This window comes from Lathamus discolor, chromosome 2 (genome assembly GCF_037157495.1).
Source record: "Lathamus discolor isolate bLatDis1 chromosome 2, bLatDis1.hap1, whole genome shotgun sequence".
Taxonomy (NCBI): Eukaryota; Metazoa; Chordata; class Aves; order Psittaciformes; family Psittacidae; genus Lathamus; species Lathamus discolor.
Window position 1 is genome coordinate 152,251,310 of NC_088885.1, and position 18,386 is coordinate 152,269,695.

Consider the following 18,386-nt stretch of genomic DNA (forward strand, 5'->3'; position numbering starts at 1 on the left):
GTTTAGTATGAGGTGTCCCTGCCTATGGCAGGGGGGTTGGAACTAGATGATCTTAAGGTCCTGTCCAACCCTAACTATTCTATGATTCTATGATCTTGGTTTTAGAATGGTGCACTTCAGTCCTCATACAGCACTGGAAAAATGGCATTTGTCTCTTATGCTTTTAGAAGGAGTCTGAAAATTGTAAGTAGGGCATCTGTTATTTATGTTGGAGTTACCCTTTGTAAGATTATTAACAGTTTGAATAGTGAAAACATTGTGGAGGCAAACCTGATGTCTTGAGAGAAGGATTTCTATTGGAAAGGTTGTAGAATTTGGAGTCTTCATATGACTTTTCAAATCTCTCTGTGATAAATAGCTTTAACTCCTTTCATATTTTAAGTGTTGACTGTACTTGTCCTCCAGATTTTCTCATAAAGCTGCCACCAGGTTGGCCCAAGTTTGATCTGGTTTTTTTAGTGGATTTTAAAAATCTTTTTGTTTTGATGGGTTTTGGTGTTTGGTGTTTTTCTTAATAAGTAACTTAAAAGCTATCGGTCCCTATTCTCTTCTTCCCCTCTCTTCTCGCTCTTCCTGTTATTGACAGAAAGAAGACATATTTTAAGAACAAAATGGTGTTAAGTGTGGTGTTATGAGATGTGGAAAAATAAATTAGCTGAGCACTTCATCATAGAAGTGTATTAATACAGTAAAATAAGCTTCTTATTCTGGCATTTCCCATGAACCGACATTGTGAGCACACATATCCAGCATTCTAGTTCCTAAAATAGAATTGTAAATAGTGAAAAAACATCAGCTCTGAAATCACAGTGGACAGAAAATGGAAACTGTGGATCCTGCTAATTAATGGAGATACTGAACATTTAAACTCATTAAATCTGATATATCTCCTTTGGTCGTTTTCATTAGCTGAAATGCCAAATACAGAAAGATGAGGAACTTGCTATAAGGGTACTAATTAATTCAGAGCAGTTAATCTTCCTCAGAGACTCCTTATGCGTAACTCTGCATATTATTGCCCTTGTAACTAACCCCAGGCGTGTTCAGTTCCGACCCAGACTTGTGCTTGCAACTCACATGGAACCATAGCAATGGTAGGAAGAGAAGTCTTTTGTCTTAACCAACAAACAGAATGGCCAGCAAAATAAAGACTTTTGACATCTTGGATATGAATGCATTTTAGGCATATTTCTCTTAATTCTCTAGAAACAAACTTTCAGGGTTTTGCACATTTTTGGTGTACCGGTTCAGTTTAGATTTCATTATTTAACTCATGCTTTATATAAAAAGAGCACAGGAATGCAGTCTGTCTTGCTGCATTAAAGTGCTTAAGCTGGTAAACTTTTCCTCTTGCCTCACTCCTCCAGTGCTATATATACTCCTTTGTATGGAATTTGCATTTTGTTTGGTTTAGTCTATTGCTGTATCATGGTACATGGCTTTTTGACTATGCTTTTTGTCAAGTAGACAGAAGTACTATTCTAAACCAGCATAGTTTGTTCTGTGACAAGTGTTGAAATCTACACCTGAAAACAAAGCAAACATAAAACAAACCCTCTTAAATGGCAATTTTTTTCTTTCTGTTGCTCCTATGAAGAAGAATTCCGCTGAAGGAAACACTGTGTTTGTTTGTAATGAAAGAAAAGGCTCAGAAGAACAAGTGGACACACATCTTCAATGGCAGCTAAATCTCCTTACCCATATAGAGAATGTACAGAATGAAGTCACCAGCAGAATGGACCTGATTGAAAAAGAAGTTGATGGTAACTGCATTGCTAGATACTTACTAATACACCTGTAACAGCATCTTTGAAAGCCCCTGTGTTGTGTGATTTGAGGCACTGCGAATGGATTTTTAAGTATTGCATTCAAATTTGGGTACTAAAATGATAATAAGAGCCTGCAGCCCCACACCCTTCCACAGGTTTTGAATGCCCAATGAAGTAGCTTAAGCACTCAGGACCCCTGAAAGTTTAGCTTAAGTTTGTGACACGAGGTAGAATTCAGAAAGCTGAGATAACTTGTCTAATCTTTGCCCAGATACAGATAATAAAGTTGATGGATTTTTTTTTTTTTTTTTTAAATGCGTAGAGTGGTTTTGGCCTGATTGTTCTAGCAATTGACAATATTTAGGGATAAAGTTGTGTTCATTCTGCCTTCAGCTTTGCTTTGCTATATATCAGTAAGACAAATAAAGCTTCATGAAAAACCTTCTGTGGAGTTGTAGCAGAGGATTAAGTAATTACAGCACAGAAGTTTACTCACCAGTCATAGAAATTAAGAATGAGGCAAGCTTTTAGTCTACTCATAGGAGTCCTTATTTATCTTTTGACAAATAAAATTGTCTTATTTCTATCTGCAGTTTTACTTTCAGTATTCCTGCTAGTACTAGGCCGTATTTATAGGCTGAGAGGGTTGACCTTTTCCCTTCTTCGTCTCTACAAACATAGAAATTCCTTGAAATCATTTGTTGAAGATTGGACAACCATTCTGTAATCTGGACCTTGTAAACAGGAGCCTGCTAAAGTGAGAGAAGCCTTGCATTTAGGGATTGTGTTTTCTGTTGCAGAACTGTCATAGCTAGATCATCATGAACTGAGTTTTTTTTTTTACATGCATGAATAATAAACTGCTAGCTACAAGTATAATTTGCTCCTAGAACCTTTTTATAGTAACAATCAAATCAGAAGATACGTTTGGATTGTTCAAGTGAAGTGTGGAATTAGTTGGTGAATTGTTTGTGTGGGAAGGGACCTTAAAGCTCATCCTGTTCTAACCCCCTGCCATGGGCAGAGACACCTTCCACTAGATCAGGTTTCTCCAAGCCCTGGCCTTGAACACTGCCAGGGATGGAGCAGCCTCAGCTTCTGTGGGCACCCTGTGCCAACGCCTCAGCACCCTTACAGTGAAGAACTTCTTCTTTATATCTAATTTCTTCTTTTAAGCAAAAATCACAGCCTCAGTACATTTTCCCTTCTTATAAGAGACAGAGCAAGAAAGAGAAGTTTAATTTTTGTGAAAGCTGTTTTTCGAAGACTTACTCTAATCAACTTCTTCCTTTTCCTTCTGTAGTTTTAGAAAGCTGGCTTGATTTCACTGGAGAACTGGAACCACCAGATCCTCTGGCAAGATTGCCTCAGCTCAAGCGACGGATCAAACAGCTCTTAATTGACATGGGGAAAGTACAGCAAATAGCAACACTTTGCTCTGTATGACAAAAGGAAGAATAAAGAAATAAAAATAGGATCTTTACAGTGAATTTTCTTACTAGCCACAAGACTGACAGGAAGTCAGCAAAAAGCTGAGCATTTATCTGGTTCTTTGCTGATTAGTAGCCTGAAGCTTTAGAGAGGGGAATTTAGAGTAAGGAATCTCTCGTATTGAAAGTCTGAATATGCAATGTCCAAACTTCAAAATGTAACATATCTCATACTGAAAAATGCTGATATGATTTGAACATGATAAACAAGAAAATCCTGCCTTCCCCCTCCCCCTCCCCTTCCCCCCCCCCCCAAGGAAGTTCAACAAACAAAAACTCGGTGAAGAACAATGCTACTGTTTGGAAACCTTTTGCAAAAACAATCTAACTTAGCAGAACCCAGCTGACTAGATATTCTTGGGAACTGCTTTTTTAATGAATTCCTCTTGTCTTGCTAGTGAAAGATAGACACAGAGAGATCTGTATCCTCTCTACAAGGGAAGTTTTTAGATTATTCTCTCATGAATGTTCAGGAAAGCAAACATGTTAGCTTTGATTTTTTTTTTTTTTTTTTGAAAGAAACTACTTATCATGGTCTCCTTTTTAAACTATTTTTTTAAATAGGAATCCTTATTACAGCACCCTTAGGCTCCTTTCAAACATAAGTGGCAAATAGTGGTCAGATGTGCCAAATATTACTTAAAACCACTGGGATGAGAATTTGGTTATGACTTACGTGAAGGTTTTTTCCAAAGTCCTACTCGGTGCCAGCAATCCATCCAAAATTATATCTAGTTTATATTTTTTTTATGTTCTATTGCAGTGTTCAGGGTTCAAGGTACAATTTTTGTCCTGGGTAAGCTCTGTTCTGGTGTTGGCCCTCTGAAACTTTACCATCCTCAGCTGGGATGAGGAATGACAAGAGCAGCAAATCTGGCTGTGGCTGGGAATATGCTAAACCACTAGAATAAATCTCACGAGATTCATGGTCCAAGATGTTTTAATGAAACCTTTCAGCTTCAGTGAATGAAATGTCATGAAACCAAAGGCAACCTACTTGCTCTGTTAGCTCTTGCTGGATTTTGAGCCCAGGACTTTCCCTGTGCTTCTAAGTTGCCGCTGTACCCAGTGCTACACACACATTTGTATGTATATGTGTATAGCTACACATGTACATATATACATACTCTCTACATTTATATCTACACGTCTAGTTTTGTTACAATAGACTCTAAGAACTGGTGGTTAACATGAAATGTTACCTTTTAACAAGCAGTTTCTAAAAATGAAAATAATGTATGTACAGGTTTTGAAATTTGTAAAATATGACTGTTAAAAGGAGGCTATTTAACTGGTGACATTAAGATACTTGAACGTTTTATGCCTCACGTCTGTTTATCAGTTCTAGTTATCTGTATAAATGCATTTTAGAACTGATAGACAGTAAACTTGAATTTACCTTTTGATAAAGAGTACAAGCCACTGTACATTCAAAAATCTATTTAAATTTGCAAACACACTGTTCTATATGTAAGGTACTGTATGTAAAACTGTTTATTAAAACTATTCTGCATACTCTCCATTTTCCACTGTTCTTCCTGATCTGCATACAAATGTAATGATTGTTCTAATGTACAGACCATCAAAAATAATCTTGGAATGCCTTTTGAGGATGCATAACATTGAAATATGTGCCAAAGATGGATTATCTGGGAAAGACTTTGCAGCCAGTGCATTGAACTTTTATGATAGAACTATTATTGAGGAAGCAAGCAGCACGGCTGGTTCATTGCTAAACTAAACCTACCCCAACGTTTCCTGTTTGTCTGTCGTATCTGCAGTGAGTTATCACTATTGATGTCCAAAGCAAAATGTAAACCCCTGTTACAGGGTGGTTACTATTTAAAAAGTCTTGCCACATCAAGCTTGTAGGAGACATTGCAGAGCTGCATGGTAACATGGAAGTTAATTATGGAATGATTGGCAACTTCATAATGCAGAAAGAACACAAGAGCTGAGGAGCTGTTGACGTTTTTATAGCAACTGTTAATAAATTAAATACTCTGTTATGTAGTTGGATGCTTAAATAACTGCTTCAAACAATATGAATAGTTGAGTGACCTACTTGCTTTGGGATATGTGAGACTTTCTTCTATATTATTCACTTGCTGCATAACCTTGAATGTGGTACTGTGTAAGAGAAGTGTAAATCCAGATGAATTACTTTGAAACAAAGTGGAGTGTATTTACAGAATCTATAGAGCATACACTGTAGCAACATTATGCAATGTGTGTGATGTAATATAATTGTAAATGTTACTGAAGGTGGAGGTGGACCCGGAGATTCCAAGTGGGACGATGGAGGTTGCATTCTTAGTGCAGAGATGAAGGAATGTTATCCTGAAAAGGAAATAATAAGGTTAAGGTCAAAAGTTGGCTGCAAGCTTTAATTTGTCTTCTGTTTGTAATGGTCTCTGAATTTACATGAGTATGTAATTGTATCCCTCAGGATCCTGCCTTATTGGGATGGACTGTGCTTACAAGAACAAGCAATCTGCCCAGTACTTCTTTTATCTTAATTTCTTATGTAGTTACATATTAGAAAGATCCCTGCAAGCATTTATATCTTCTGAAGCACAATCTCAGTGTCCTTTTGGACTGTGCTGTGATACGTCATGCATTGCTTGAATGCTTCACAGACATCTGAGTTTGCTTTCTCAAACTGTGATGGTAGTCTCTACCGCGTGAACGTTAAGTTTTGGCTCCAGATTCTCAAGCATTCGAAGGTTTGGGATGTTTTTGAAGTGTTTTCTTCGAACACTTACAAGTCAAGTGCCATAAAAATGCTAAGTGTTTTGCACAGAATGGAACCTACAGTTGATTGCTTTGCTTGTGTGCCAGTCAAACCTGATGTGACCTGGTTCAGACCAGTATCGCTTCCAGTCAGCCTTATCGAGAATCTTCTTCATGTAGGCATCGTTTTCTGTCTTCCTCTGTAAATAAGCCAGGGATCTTCACACAGTGTATTTGCAACATCGTTTATTGAAGTGTGAATTACAGTCATTTGTGCTGTATGATGGAGGCAGACCCACTTGGAGAAAGAAATAGTATATGGCAGTGTGAGGAGTGGTTTTGATATGTGTGCACAGAAAGGTAACAATTATATATTTGCAGCCTTCTTTTAACCTAATATAAGTTCTTTATAGCAATAAATAAAAGGGAAGTGCTGTTGTACAGAAGCCTCTTGTGATTTCACAGGGCTAAATGGCAATCTTGTGGAGCCTTTAAATGCCCAGCTTTTTTGCCTGAGGGTTGTTTTTATTCATGGTGATATCAGGGTGATGTGTTTCAAAGCTGCCTTCCTCTGACTGTACTGTGGGCATCTCTGTAGGAATTCTGCATTTTCAGTTGCAGTGATGGCAGTAGGACATCAGTATCGCAGTCATAAATGAAAGTACTCTTGGTGACATGATCAGATGTTTCAGCTACAAAATGGGCGATACTTCAAGTCATATGGCAGGGTTGGAAGATACTTCCTGCTAACCCTTTTGGGTAGCTGTAGGTTGAGTAGTGCCCATATTTCAATATTCTGGTCTTAGATATATAGGTCTTTGTTCGCTGTAATTTGCAGTGGTAGAAGCCTGTGGTCCTCTTTAAATAGCTGAAGATGGGTTGCAGCTTTCTGATAGATTTCAAGTATTTGCTGGGTGGCAAAGAACTGAAACTGTTCTTTTGTGAGTGCAGTCTTGTATGGCTGACATCCACCTGTCTTGGTTTTGTCTCGGAGCTTCCCCATGCGCTCCTCATCTGATCTGCATCTTGCATCTGTTTTTCCTTTTGTTCTGCAGCTTTCAGCAGTGGCTTCTTCTGTGATGCCTGGAGGGTTTCACTCTGTTCTTGTACCCAGTTCTTTATGGCTGTGGTGGGAAGCACTCCTAGAGGAAGGTCTCCTCTACTCTTCTGGCCTCAGCTTCCAGTGTGTGCTATGAGTTGGGTACAGTTGGAGTGTGCGTACCGTAATCAAACGTTCAGATGTTTTTTCTGCTTCCCTTTAGTAAGAGACTCCTGATCTCTTTCTGCCTCCCATCTGGCTTCTGACTTAACTGCACTTGAATGACTGACAGCAAAATCCCTCTGGCACTGCTGGGCTCCAGCACTCCTTACCAAACTGAAGGTAGGGATGTGAAGGAGTCACTCAAACATCACAGTTAAAATCAGGAAAGTGTTTTGGTGCTTGCAAACCAGAACATTTTTCCTTTGTATTTGAAAGGAAACTGCAATTGTTTTCTTTGCTGAAACTTAAACAGGCACAAAGCAGATCCTGGGCTGAACTGGAGCTTCATATAAATATCAACAACAAAAGTAAGGTGTGAGAAGGACTCTGCGAACAGGGGCTTCGTAGCAAGAAGTGTGCCGTGAGGCTGGCTGGACTACTTTGTCCTGTGGTGGTTCTGTGGGGGTGCTGATGTGTAAAGGAGGTGAATGCAATGATGCCATTCATTTGCAAACAGGACCCATCTTTGCCATGTTGGTTTATGACACTGGAACTGTAGGTTTTCTCTTTACTGCTTAGAAGTATTATAGTACATGCACCTTAATTTTGGAGTGCTTATTAAGGCCAGAGGATTAATCCCTTTGACATGCCCATTGGTATTCTCACATTTTATGAGCTGACACTGTATTTTCCTCTCTTGTACTGAGTGTGTATGGCTTTAGGTGATGATTTTACAGAGGATGTTTGAAATACTTCAGTAATGATTTTTATTATACTGTGCTATGTCCTGGGCACTGGGTGTGGGGGGTGTCTGTCTTTAGCAATAAGTATTATACACTATGTGTATATCTGTTTATATATGGAAAATGAGTATGAAGCATGTAATGATGGTGAAAATACACTGCACAAAGAGCAGGCTATGCATTTGGCAGCCATTCTGCACCAACCTGAACAGCCCAAATGAAAAATTGGAGACCACGTGGAGAAAAGGAACTCCATGAAAAATGGCTCGGGAGTGAACTTCCCTTTCCATACACACTGGGCCTGTGTGTAAATGCTAGATGAGCCAGCCTTATTCTATGAATTGAGTAACTAGAGCTAATTCAGTTGCTGTTTACATCCAACAGCAGCCTTCTCTTCAACACCTCTATTCAGCTGTAGCCACATGCGTCAGTGTATTGTCACTAAACACTCTGAGAGAGGCAGCAGTGCACTATTATTATATCTTCTGTGAGAGAAGCAAAAATACTTTCCCCTGTGATTTGTTTTTTACAGTAGCAATAATGTTGACTGCATTCTAATACTCACAATAAAGGTCTGTTGAGATTGCTACGTGCCTGGGCTCCTGTTCAGTGGACTTTTGTTTTGGTGAGCTGGTGAGTGCTTGTATGTGTTTTAAACCATCAGGGAATCTTCACTTGTGTTTTTAGCCTCTAGTCACTAAGCTGTATGCAGTTGATATTTATTTGTATACATTGGAAAGCTTCAGGGAATCTTCAGTTATATTTCAGCCTGTAGGCAAATTACACAATCAGTAAATTATCTGCAGTACTCACACACTGTGTGGCAAAGTAACTGGAAGATTTTTCTTTTCCTGACCTGCTTTGGTGTTTAACAGTTTCGGTCAGGGTTTGAGTTCTGGAATGCACTCGGTTGATAAAAGATGTCTTTCAAGGCCAGGTTGGATGGGGCTTGGAGCAACCTGGTCTAGTGGAAAGTGTCCCTGCCTGTGGCAGGGGATTGGAACCAGATGATCTTGAAAGTCTCTTCTAACCCAAACCATTCTATGGCTCTGTGATTCACAGTGATGGCATCTCTGTGGGCAGACTTCTGCCTTCTGAGGGTGTTTCTAGTTTTATGCCTTTGCACAATGTCTTTACAAAATAGCTTCAATTTGCTTTTAATTGATTTGCTTGTAATACTTCCTACAAACTGTTGTTCAGGACTCTGCTGTAGTAGAAAACAAATAAGCAAGCAATGCTAAGAAAGCTCTTGTGGACATCTTGCCATCCAGGGTGTAAACCATGAGCAGCAGATGAATGAAATTGGACAGAAGCTGAAAGAGTTACTAATGCAGAGGAATTGTGTTCACAGCAAAATAGGTATGATCATGTAATATAATGGATATGATAATGTAATATAAAAATGTAAACATAAAACTGTTTCAGAGTTAAAAGTTTATCATTATTGAAGGGTCAGCCTCAGAGATGTCGCTCACATTAAAGATACAAGGCCAAATTCAAATCTTGGAGTAATACACCAAAGCACTTCTTTCTAGTTAGCAGGCTTGTTAAAGAAGAGGTTTCCTGACTCAGACCGAACACCTGCCCAGCCCAGTGTCTGATCTTCAGTAGAAACAGTGTCAGCATCTGTAAAAGCATCTGACTATAAAAGAACTTTACAAATAGGTCTTTCCCTTAATGTATCTTTCACTTCTGCTAAACTGAGGTTTCCTTCACCAAAACCCTCATAAAGACCATCAGTTTTATCAGTCACTGACACATCTGTGCTCCATGGGCTTCATCTGTCTTTTGTTGATTCATTTCAGCATCAGGTAGCATCCTGAATTCCACAGCCTTGTGCTGTGGCACAAGGAGTTGTGTTTGCCCTTGAACTTGCTCTCTGACTCCATTGGCTGTATGCTGTTGCCTTCAGTTTGCAGAAGGTGAAGTACTGCGTTATCAAGACCAAAAGCAGTTTTGTACTACTGACACCAGAAGCCTGGCACCCTGTTGCTGTCCTTGTGTGACTGGTGATGTCTTTCCTCAGTGTCAACTTGCCTTTGTCAAACACTGAACTGATCCCGTGTGCACATCTGCCCTTTGTGCCATTGTGGCTTGCAGATGTGGCTTCTGTTTGGGGTGGCAAAACAGTCTGCATCCCGGAGGCTGTGTGACTAAAAGAAGTAGTTTTCTACCTTGCATCGCTGTGGTACCATTGGGTGAAGGAAAACTGATCTCCAATGGGCAAGTAAGAGAAAAGTCATTTACCTCTCCTAGAAATGGTTCATTTCTGCAGGGACAAAGGCAAATTCAAACATTCTTACATGGGCTTCTTTAGGTTCTGTGGTCACCAAAAGCACTTTGCCAGCTGGCTTATTGAAACACAAACCACTGTGAAGTCCTCTGCCTGCTTTTCTGGCCTAGCCAAGTTTAGTGTAGAAGTTACTGTAACTTCCCCATTGATCTCTGAATCTGAAGAACGTGTCATGTATGTGACTGAACCTTGCGTTATCTGCTGGGGCTCTGCTTTTTTCCTTTGTCATCTTCCAATTTCGTATTGCATAAGGACTTCTTAAAACCTAATCGGAGATGGCAAGTTCTTGCTACTATTATTTGTGCCAAAATCAAAGAAGATTGAGACTAATGGCTCATGGTTAGGAAGAACTGTACCAAGTATAAAACATTGTTCACCTCTATGTATGTGTAGTTCCTAACTAATGGTGTTACATAGCATTCTTACATAGTTTTCTTAAAATTTGGGTAGGATGGTCCAATATTGGTGATTTAACAACAGAAAAACAAGTTATTGTTTAAAAGTAAATTAACAGGTTGGTATGGGCATAATTTACCAACGTTTTCAGTTCTTAGCACTTTTGCTTCCAATTTGCTGCCTCATTCAAGAGGCTGCCTTAAATCCGTCTGTTACACTAAGGTTGACTGCTGAGGCTTAAGTTTTATGTGGGCGAGAGCAACTTGTCTGTGAGTACAGATGTTTGTATATTCATATACAGGAATCATTTACCCTCGGGCTTTTGGATACGTAAAAGCTGCAGTTGCACAAATCGTCCTTTCTGTGTGCCAGTCTGGAACGATGAATAAATGCTCTGCTTCTCCCTTGAGGTTTGTGATTTCATCACACTGATGTTTTTCTTTCCCCCAACAATTACAGTCTCGTTTGAGTGGCTTTTTGCCAGTGTGTACAATAAACAAGCCCCTCATTTCCAGCAGCACAGCAATGATTTTGAAGGCAGGTTTGTTTTAAGGCTGTGTTGGCCCCAGGGACCTTTTCTCCTTTTCCCCCCTTCACTGGTGAGCTGATTGAAGGCATTCTTCCATCTTTTCTTAGGTGCTAAAAATAAAGGTCAGTTCAGTTGTCACTTCACTGAAGGTTATGAAGAGAGGCTTTCATTAGTTTGACCAGCCATAGACAAGGGCCTTTTTTAATTCTTTTTAGTCCACAGGCTATTGCATCCCATTGAACTTGTATGTACCAAGATACCCGTCTTGGTTTGACGCACATTTAGGTGTGGTTTAAGTGATGCCAATTGCCAAAACTCACTTTCTCACTTTTTTTAAGAGACTTTTAAGACTTTGCTGTTCTTCCCAAGATGCAGAGTGCAGAGGTGATTTTCTGAGTGATTCTGAAGGAAATAAAAGTAATCTTGGGTATCATCCCTATGTAGATGTTGTGGACTTGTGCTTCTTTCTGTTAATAGTGGTCTTTTGGTACCTTTCTTTTTCTGTCTGCCTTGCTCTGTTGTCAGCTACTAATGACCTAGCAAAGTATAAGGGACGTGAATAGCTACTTTAATGAGCTTGCTTCTCATTTGCTGCACAAGGAACATGAATGGCACTATCTTACTAACTATAGAATATTGGGCTAAATTGGTATCTCTCACATACATCCCCTGGGTATGTGTTTCAGTGCTTTGGAAACACTCTCATGTCTGGCAGCACCAACCCTGCTGCCCTGGGGAGCCCAATGCCATAGGGCTAGGCTGTCTCTGGGGGTCAGACAGAAACCAGAGGCTCTTGAAACGTAATTGAGTCACAAATACATGTCATGGTCAAACCTTTCATCCTTCCTGGTGCAGCCACCCTAGTGCTGATGCTGGCTGTTCCGTGTTTAGTTGGATTCCTTTGCTCTGCGTGTACATTGCCTTACAAATGCTATGCTAATCCAGAAATTCATTTTCTTTCTCTGCCTGTTTAATCAGTGCTATTACATGATTTGTTGTCTTTATGCCTCTGAAAGTTGCCTTTTTTGGTCTGCCATCTACACTGGACTTTTTCATCATCTTTCCTCAGCTTGGTCTTTCTGCAGACTATTGGTTTTCCTCAAGTCCATAGTAGGTTGCTTGAAAGCAAAATCCAAACATAGTCCCACTTATTTTAATAAGGCCTAGCCATGCTAAAGCAAGCTTGTGCTGCTGTTTGGGATAACATTTACTATATGCATCAGACAGCGTAGCATTTCAGTGGTCACACAGATGGATGCTTGGATCACTGACGGCACCAAGATATGGTCCATAAGAGAGCATCAGTAGAGCTGTTTCTGTCTAGTACCCATGAATCATAAGATCTTGAGTGCTGCTATCACTGGAGATCAGCCTACGACCATCCCCCGGGGATGAAGCCCAAGAAGCTAAGCTGCTTCCTGTTGGATACTTGGCTCTATTAAAGGGCACTGTGCAAGTGAGAGTAAAACCAGAAGGCAGAATACAATTGACTGACCCTCAGTTCCCTTCATAGTCCAGGGGCACTGCATCCATTCTGGTGTTCACTTAACGACCGCTTTAAGAGTTGTGTTTACTCCTAGTGCTGTGGTGTTTGGAGGCTTAGCTACTGCCTGTCCCATGTCCCCTGTCCCCAGGCTAAGCTCTCTAAAACACAAAGAAGTGTACTTCTGTTACAAACTCTGACTGCACTTCAGTGAGAGCTGGAGCCCCAGCCAGGGTCACATCAGTATACCCAATGTACGTGTACATTTAACTAAGTCCCCCCATCAGCCCCTGTGCCTGCTGCTGTTTTTCTCCTCCCAGTGGCTGGGCTCAGCAGTGCTCCCTGGAGCGGGGATGAGGACTGGCTGAGGAGCACCTCGAGGGCTGTTCCAGGTGAAGGGGCCTCTTGTGGGTTTCTCATGAGCATCGTATGCGTCACTCGCCCTTTTTCTTCTCCAGTCCACCAGAGCATAAATGAGCCCATCCGAGGATGGCTGCTATAAAAAGGCAGGGGAAGGCTATACAGGGTGAGCAGGGCTGTGGTGCTCACAAGAGGGATGGAGCTCTCCCACTGCAAGATGAGCTCCATCCCATTTTGCACCCTTCTTTGCTGCTATGTCAGCATAGTAGCAGCCAATATATTTGGTGAGTACTCTTGTTCTTCTCCTTTGTGTGGCTGTGCTCCTGTGTTCTTTGTGCTGCTCTGGGTATTATTCTGATGAAGTAATAATGATCTTGAATCTTTGACTCTGCAGCCTTAGCTAGTTATTGTGTGCTGTGCAAACTGAGCTTGTGTTAAATACCAAGCTATAAGGACTTTAAATAGTCAGGATTATCTGATGATTTTGAGTGGAAAGAAAAAGGTTTTCTGGAAGAACAGGCTAGGCTAGCTTGGGTAAGAAAAAGTGATGCTGCAGGGATGTGAAGGTCCTAAGATTATATGTTATGAGCCATCATCTAATTTAGGCTTTAACCTGGATAATCTGATAGCTGTCCTCAGTTCTTAGGTCTGAGTCTGACAGTTCTGCACAACAAGCAGTTTGAATCACTGAGTTAATCCCTTAACTCAGATGTGTTTAGTAGACCCTCTGTAGCACTGTACACAGTGATCTCCACACATCCCAGAGCAACTGGCTCAGAGCTGGAGATGAAAATGCTCCTACGTGTGCATGTCTATAGGTGAGCTGACCTAAAATCCCCTGCAAATTCTTGCTTGGTCTTAAGGCACACAGTGAAAACTCAAAGGAACAGAAGTGATTGAGAGGTCTTAGGTGCACAGGAGCTGTCAATGCTTTAAGAAGTCCCTAAGCTGCAAATTGATGGAGGCTGAAAGTATTCAGAATGCTTACATACTTGCACTACTGTGTGTGGTCACGCTCAGATCAAATACTGGATAAAGTATACGTTGGTCTAAATTGCTGTAGCTATGGGTTTGTTTGCTGTGTTGTTATGGAACTGGTCAGTGGAATTAAGAGCATGACATTCATTGGGTTTTGAAGATGGGGAAAGTGTCAGGTCAAGTATAAAAAAGAACCTACTGAATTTCACCGTTCTCCTGAAGCAGCATCCAAATGTGATTTTGAATGCATTAGGAACTGGAGTTGACTGGTTGCTTGCTAGGTGGCTTTAGTGGTTGACTACTTGCCCTAGTAAAAGTTGAGCAGTGCTCCTAGTATGAATTATTCTGGTGCTAACTGCTAGGCATTGATCCTGTTTGGTCTTTCATGACCTAAGAAAATATACCTGTCCTTTCGTGTAGTGACTGACTTAGCTTCAATAAAGAATAAATACTCAGAAATATTAACGGTGATGTGTGATTATGGCAAAGAGCTGTTTTGTGGTGATAGCACAACAGGCTCTAAGTAAATTATCCCAGGTTCCAGGAAATGGTAGCCATACCAGAACAGAGCTGAGACTAATAAACAGAGCAAAGGGTTCGTGAGCATCTCCATTGTGTCCTTACCCTGCACCTGTGCAGACCAGTGAGTTTGTTCAGTATTTCCTGTGCTGCCCCATGCAGAAATGCACTCAACAGTCAGTGGGGAAACAACTGGGAGGACCCGGGAGCCTGGGGCTGTTACCATGCAGCGTTGGCAATGACAGGGTTTTGATAAGAGCAGGCTTGTGGTGAAACCACCCTCACGTGTTAACCTTCTTGCCGCTTTCAGAGTATCAGACAGAATCCCAACCGTTACGTCCATGCGAACTGCAGAGGGAAAAGGCTTTTTCAGAAGGAGGAACCTACGTTCCTCAGTGCTCAGAAGATGGCCAGTTCAGGTAACCCATCCCTGCTCTTATTCTGCTGCTATGCAAAGTGACCTTTTACTGCTAATGAAAGCTCTGCTTTAGCCTCTGTTTTGAGGGGCCTCCACATCGGTGGTGAGGGGTGCAGGAGTCTTGATGTGACTTCGCCGAAGCAAGTTGCAGATCCAGCTTCTCCCGCATGAATTCCATGTTGCTGGAAGTAATCTCTGGGTTTAAAATCAATTTAACATTAACAGGCTAATCTTGGCAGCGTTATTTGCATGTTAAATACGTGGTGCAGGTTGTTGTGTACCTGTGTTCTCCTACCCATGCTCGTGGGCACTTAGCCTGTGATCAGTGTGCTGGCTGGTGCAGCTGAGCCAAGTTGACTTGAGATGTTTTCTACCCTGCTGTAGGTGGCACAGTTTGGTTTCCTTCCAAAGGCAGTAAAGGAACTAAAAAGCCCATGGAGTGCAGTGTTTTAGAGCAGCATGTTGCTTGAGGATGCAAGAAGATAATGAGATAAACCTAAGGCTGTGTTGGGGAACAGACTGTAGTGTTCTCTACTACTGTCTCACTATTGTTGCCTATGGTGGAGGCCTTGACCATTCTAGATTTGACTTAGAACATATCTCAAAATGTATGGTATATCTTAAATGCTGAGAACCTGGATTCTCTCCAACCTGCTTGCTTCTGACTTCTAGTCACTTACCTGCAGTTCATTCACAGAATTTCTAGAATTAAGAGCTCCCATTAGGTAAAGTCACCAGGAACACAGCCCTTTCTGATCCCATTATTAGCAGTGTTAGAGTCCTTGAACTTGTTTGGCTTGCTTTATGTTTTTGTTAACGTCCCATACTGACTTAGGACTCCGTCACTAGTGAAGTAAAATATGTTGCTTGTGATCTCCTTCAGGACTGTACAGTGCAGTAGGAATGGTCTTTCCTGTTGGTGTGTGGATGAGAATGGCATTGAGGTACCTGGTAGCAAACAGAGCGGATATCCTGTATCTTGTAAGTCACAAGCTTCTATTTTTGTTCAGATTGTGTAAAGAACCATTTAAATCTGCATTTGAACTGCTGAAATCAAGGGCAGGTTAGCCCCAGGCTTTGACGGACTCTGTTGTAACCAGAACTTGCAGCTCTGAGAAGGTTCATATAGAATCATAGAATAGTAATAGTAATATGATGTCTTGATAAATGATTCAGTGCCCAGCAAATACCTTCCTTTGACAGTGCCTCTCTCTGGCACTACAGGCTTATCCTTCTGCCAGCTGCAGAAGCAGAGGATCTTGGTGAGTCGATACATCAACAGCAGTAGCATCTCCTACGTCCCTCAGTGCCTGGATTCAGGGGCTTTTGATGTGGTGCAGTGTGACACGGAGCTGGGTCAGTGCTGGTGTGTGGATCCAGAAGGAATGGAGATTTATGGTACCAGGCAGAAAGGAAAGCCAAGGCGGTGTAAGTAGTATTCAACAGGGTGGTGGGGGTTGTAGGTTTGAAAGGTTTGGCGTGAATGAAAGGTAGTAGGTAGATCAGGAGCTTGGACACTGCAGTCTACACTTATCCTATAGAGGTATAAGTGCTTAAGTGAGGCATTTAAGTCCCTGTTTCATGGAATCATAAAATATTTCCCACCCATGGCATGGGGGTTGGAACTGGACGATCTTTAGGTTCTTTCCAACCCAAACCACTCTACGATTCTATGATAATATCCCAAGTTGGAAGTGACTCATAGGATCACTGAGCCCAACTCCCTGCTCCTCATAAAGACAATACAAGACACCTAGGTGTCCACACTCAATGTAATGAATCTAATCCCAAACCATGGTGTGGTTGTTCAGCTGTTTGTGGGCAGTTAAAGCACCAATAAACAATACCTTTGTTTCCCCTCAGGTCCGGGGAACTGTGAGATCCGAGACCGCCGCATTCTTCACGGGTTTGGGGAGAAGAGCCCACCGCAGTGCTCAGCAGACGGAGAGTTTCTGCCTGTCCAGTGCAAGTTTGTCAACACAACAGACATGATGTTTTTTGACCTCCTTCATAGTTATAACAAGTAAGAGCCCAGGCTTCTGAACATGGAAGCAATCCTGCAAATCTTTTCAAGTCACTGTGTTGGAACAAGTGCAGAGGAGGGCCATGAGGATGATCAGGGGACTGGAGCACCTCCCGTATGAAGACAGGCTGAGAAAGTTGGGGCTGTTCAGCCTGGAGAAGAGAAGGCTGCGTGGAGACCTCATAGCAGCCTTCCAGTGTCTGAAGGGGGCCTATAGGGATGCTGGGGAGGGACTCTTCATTAGGGACATGCAGGGACAAGGGGTAACGGGTTCAAACTTAAACACGGAAAGTTTAGGTTGGGTATAAAGAAGAAATTCTTTCCTGTTAGGGTGGTGAGGCACTGAAATGGGTTGCCCAGGGAGGTTGTGAGTGCTCCATCCCTGTCAGTGTTCAAGGCCAGGCTGGATAGAGCCTTGTGTGGGATGGTTTAGTGTGAGGTGTCCCTGCCTGTGGCAGGGGGGTTGGAATTGGATGATCTTGAGGTCCTTTCCAACCCTAACTATTCTATGATTCTATGATTCTATGATTCTATGATTCTATTACTGTGCCTTTATTCCCCCAAGAAGCCCTTTTTCTGTGACTGCACATGATGCTATTTTCTATTAGTCACTGGAACAAGTAAAAACCCCTATTTCTTACTTAAATTTTCTCATTTAGAAAAATCTAATATGAAATCTGAGATTTCATCCCTGCATTCAATTAGCGTGTCCTCAACACAGCAGTGGACACCACACTGTGATCTGTATTTGGAAAAATAGCCAGGGCTACTTTTCAGACAGACACACAACAGCAAATGAGACATGTGAACAAGGAACAGAGGAATTCAGGTGTAAGTGTGAAGTAGGGAAGATAATTCCATATTGGAGATGGAAGATGGACAGACAGACTACTTGCAAAGAGCATGGTGCACATGATGATGGGAAACACTCATCCATTTAGGTAGTGCCCGGGTTGCTCACACAGGTGAATCAGTATGTGATGAACAGGCTTGCTGGCATATGACTGGCTTTAGGTGATTGTAGAGGGCTGGAAAACAGTGGATCAAATCCTTGTCCATGGGAGCAGGAAGCCATTTTCCTTTGGAGGAGCTGGGAATTAATGCTCAGGTGGAGAAGTAAGGGATGGGCAAAGGGAACCACAAGGAGAGGACTTTGTTTTGGTGGTGTTAATCTTGGCCTCTCAGTCGGCGCTTTTCTCCAGTGGAGGGCAGTGGAGTAAATGAAATGTCTCATTCTGTCTTGGCTCAGTTGCAGCAGAGGCGTTTTATTGTAAAGGTCGGTTTTGCTGGTTTGAGGATTTTCTTCTTAATTTAAGCAAACCTGACAGGCAGGCCCTGTGCACAGTGCGCATTTGTCAGAGCTTCAGGAGAGGTTGTTTTGGCAGGAGCAAAATAATCCATCTGTTGGGTCTGTTGGCCTGTGGAGTGTGGAAATTCTAAGAGAGCTTTTG

General features: G+C 41.7%; 2 protein-coding genes across 8 annotated transcripts in view; both read left to right on the plus strand.

The window, feature by feature from the left end:
• Positions 1 to 3,244, plus strand: part of PHF20L1 (PHD finger protein 20 like 1) — a 53,423-nt gene extending 50,179 nt beyond the window's left edge. For 4 of the 7 annotated variants that reach the window (XM_065668979.1, XM_065668984.1, XM_065668985.1 and 1 more), the window contains 2 exons: positions 1,598 to 1,763; positions 3,073 to 3,244. In XM_065668979.1, the coding sequence (XP_065525051.1) occupies positions 1,598 to 1,763; positions 3,073 to 3,215 (309 nt within the window). In that variant the 3' untranslated portion in view covers positions 3,216 to 3,244. The remainder of the gene's footprint in view (positions 1 to 1,597; positions 1,764 to 3,072) is intronic. The other 3 variants (XM_065668983.1, XM_065668986.1, XM_065668987.1) reach the window with 1 other exon arrangement.
• Positions 3,245 to 13,193: 9,949 nt separating this feature from the next.
• TG (thyroglobulin) overlaps positions 13,194 to 18,386 on the plus strand; it is a 153,076-nt gene continuing 147,883 nt past the window's right edge. The window contains exons 1-5 of the mRNA XM_065668978.1: positions 13,194 to 13,281; positions 14,805 to 14,913; positions 15,796 to 15,893; positions 16,137 to 16,340; positions 16,776 to 16,935. Of these exons, the coding sequence (XP_065525050.1) occupies positions 13,194 to 13,281; positions 14,805 to 14,913; positions 15,796 to 15,893; positions 16,137 to 16,340; positions 16,776 to 16,935 (659 nt within the window). The remainder of the gene's footprint in view (positions 13,282 to 14,804; positions 14,914 to 15,795; positions 15,894 to 16,136; positions 16,341 to 16,775; positions 16,936 to 18,386) is intronic.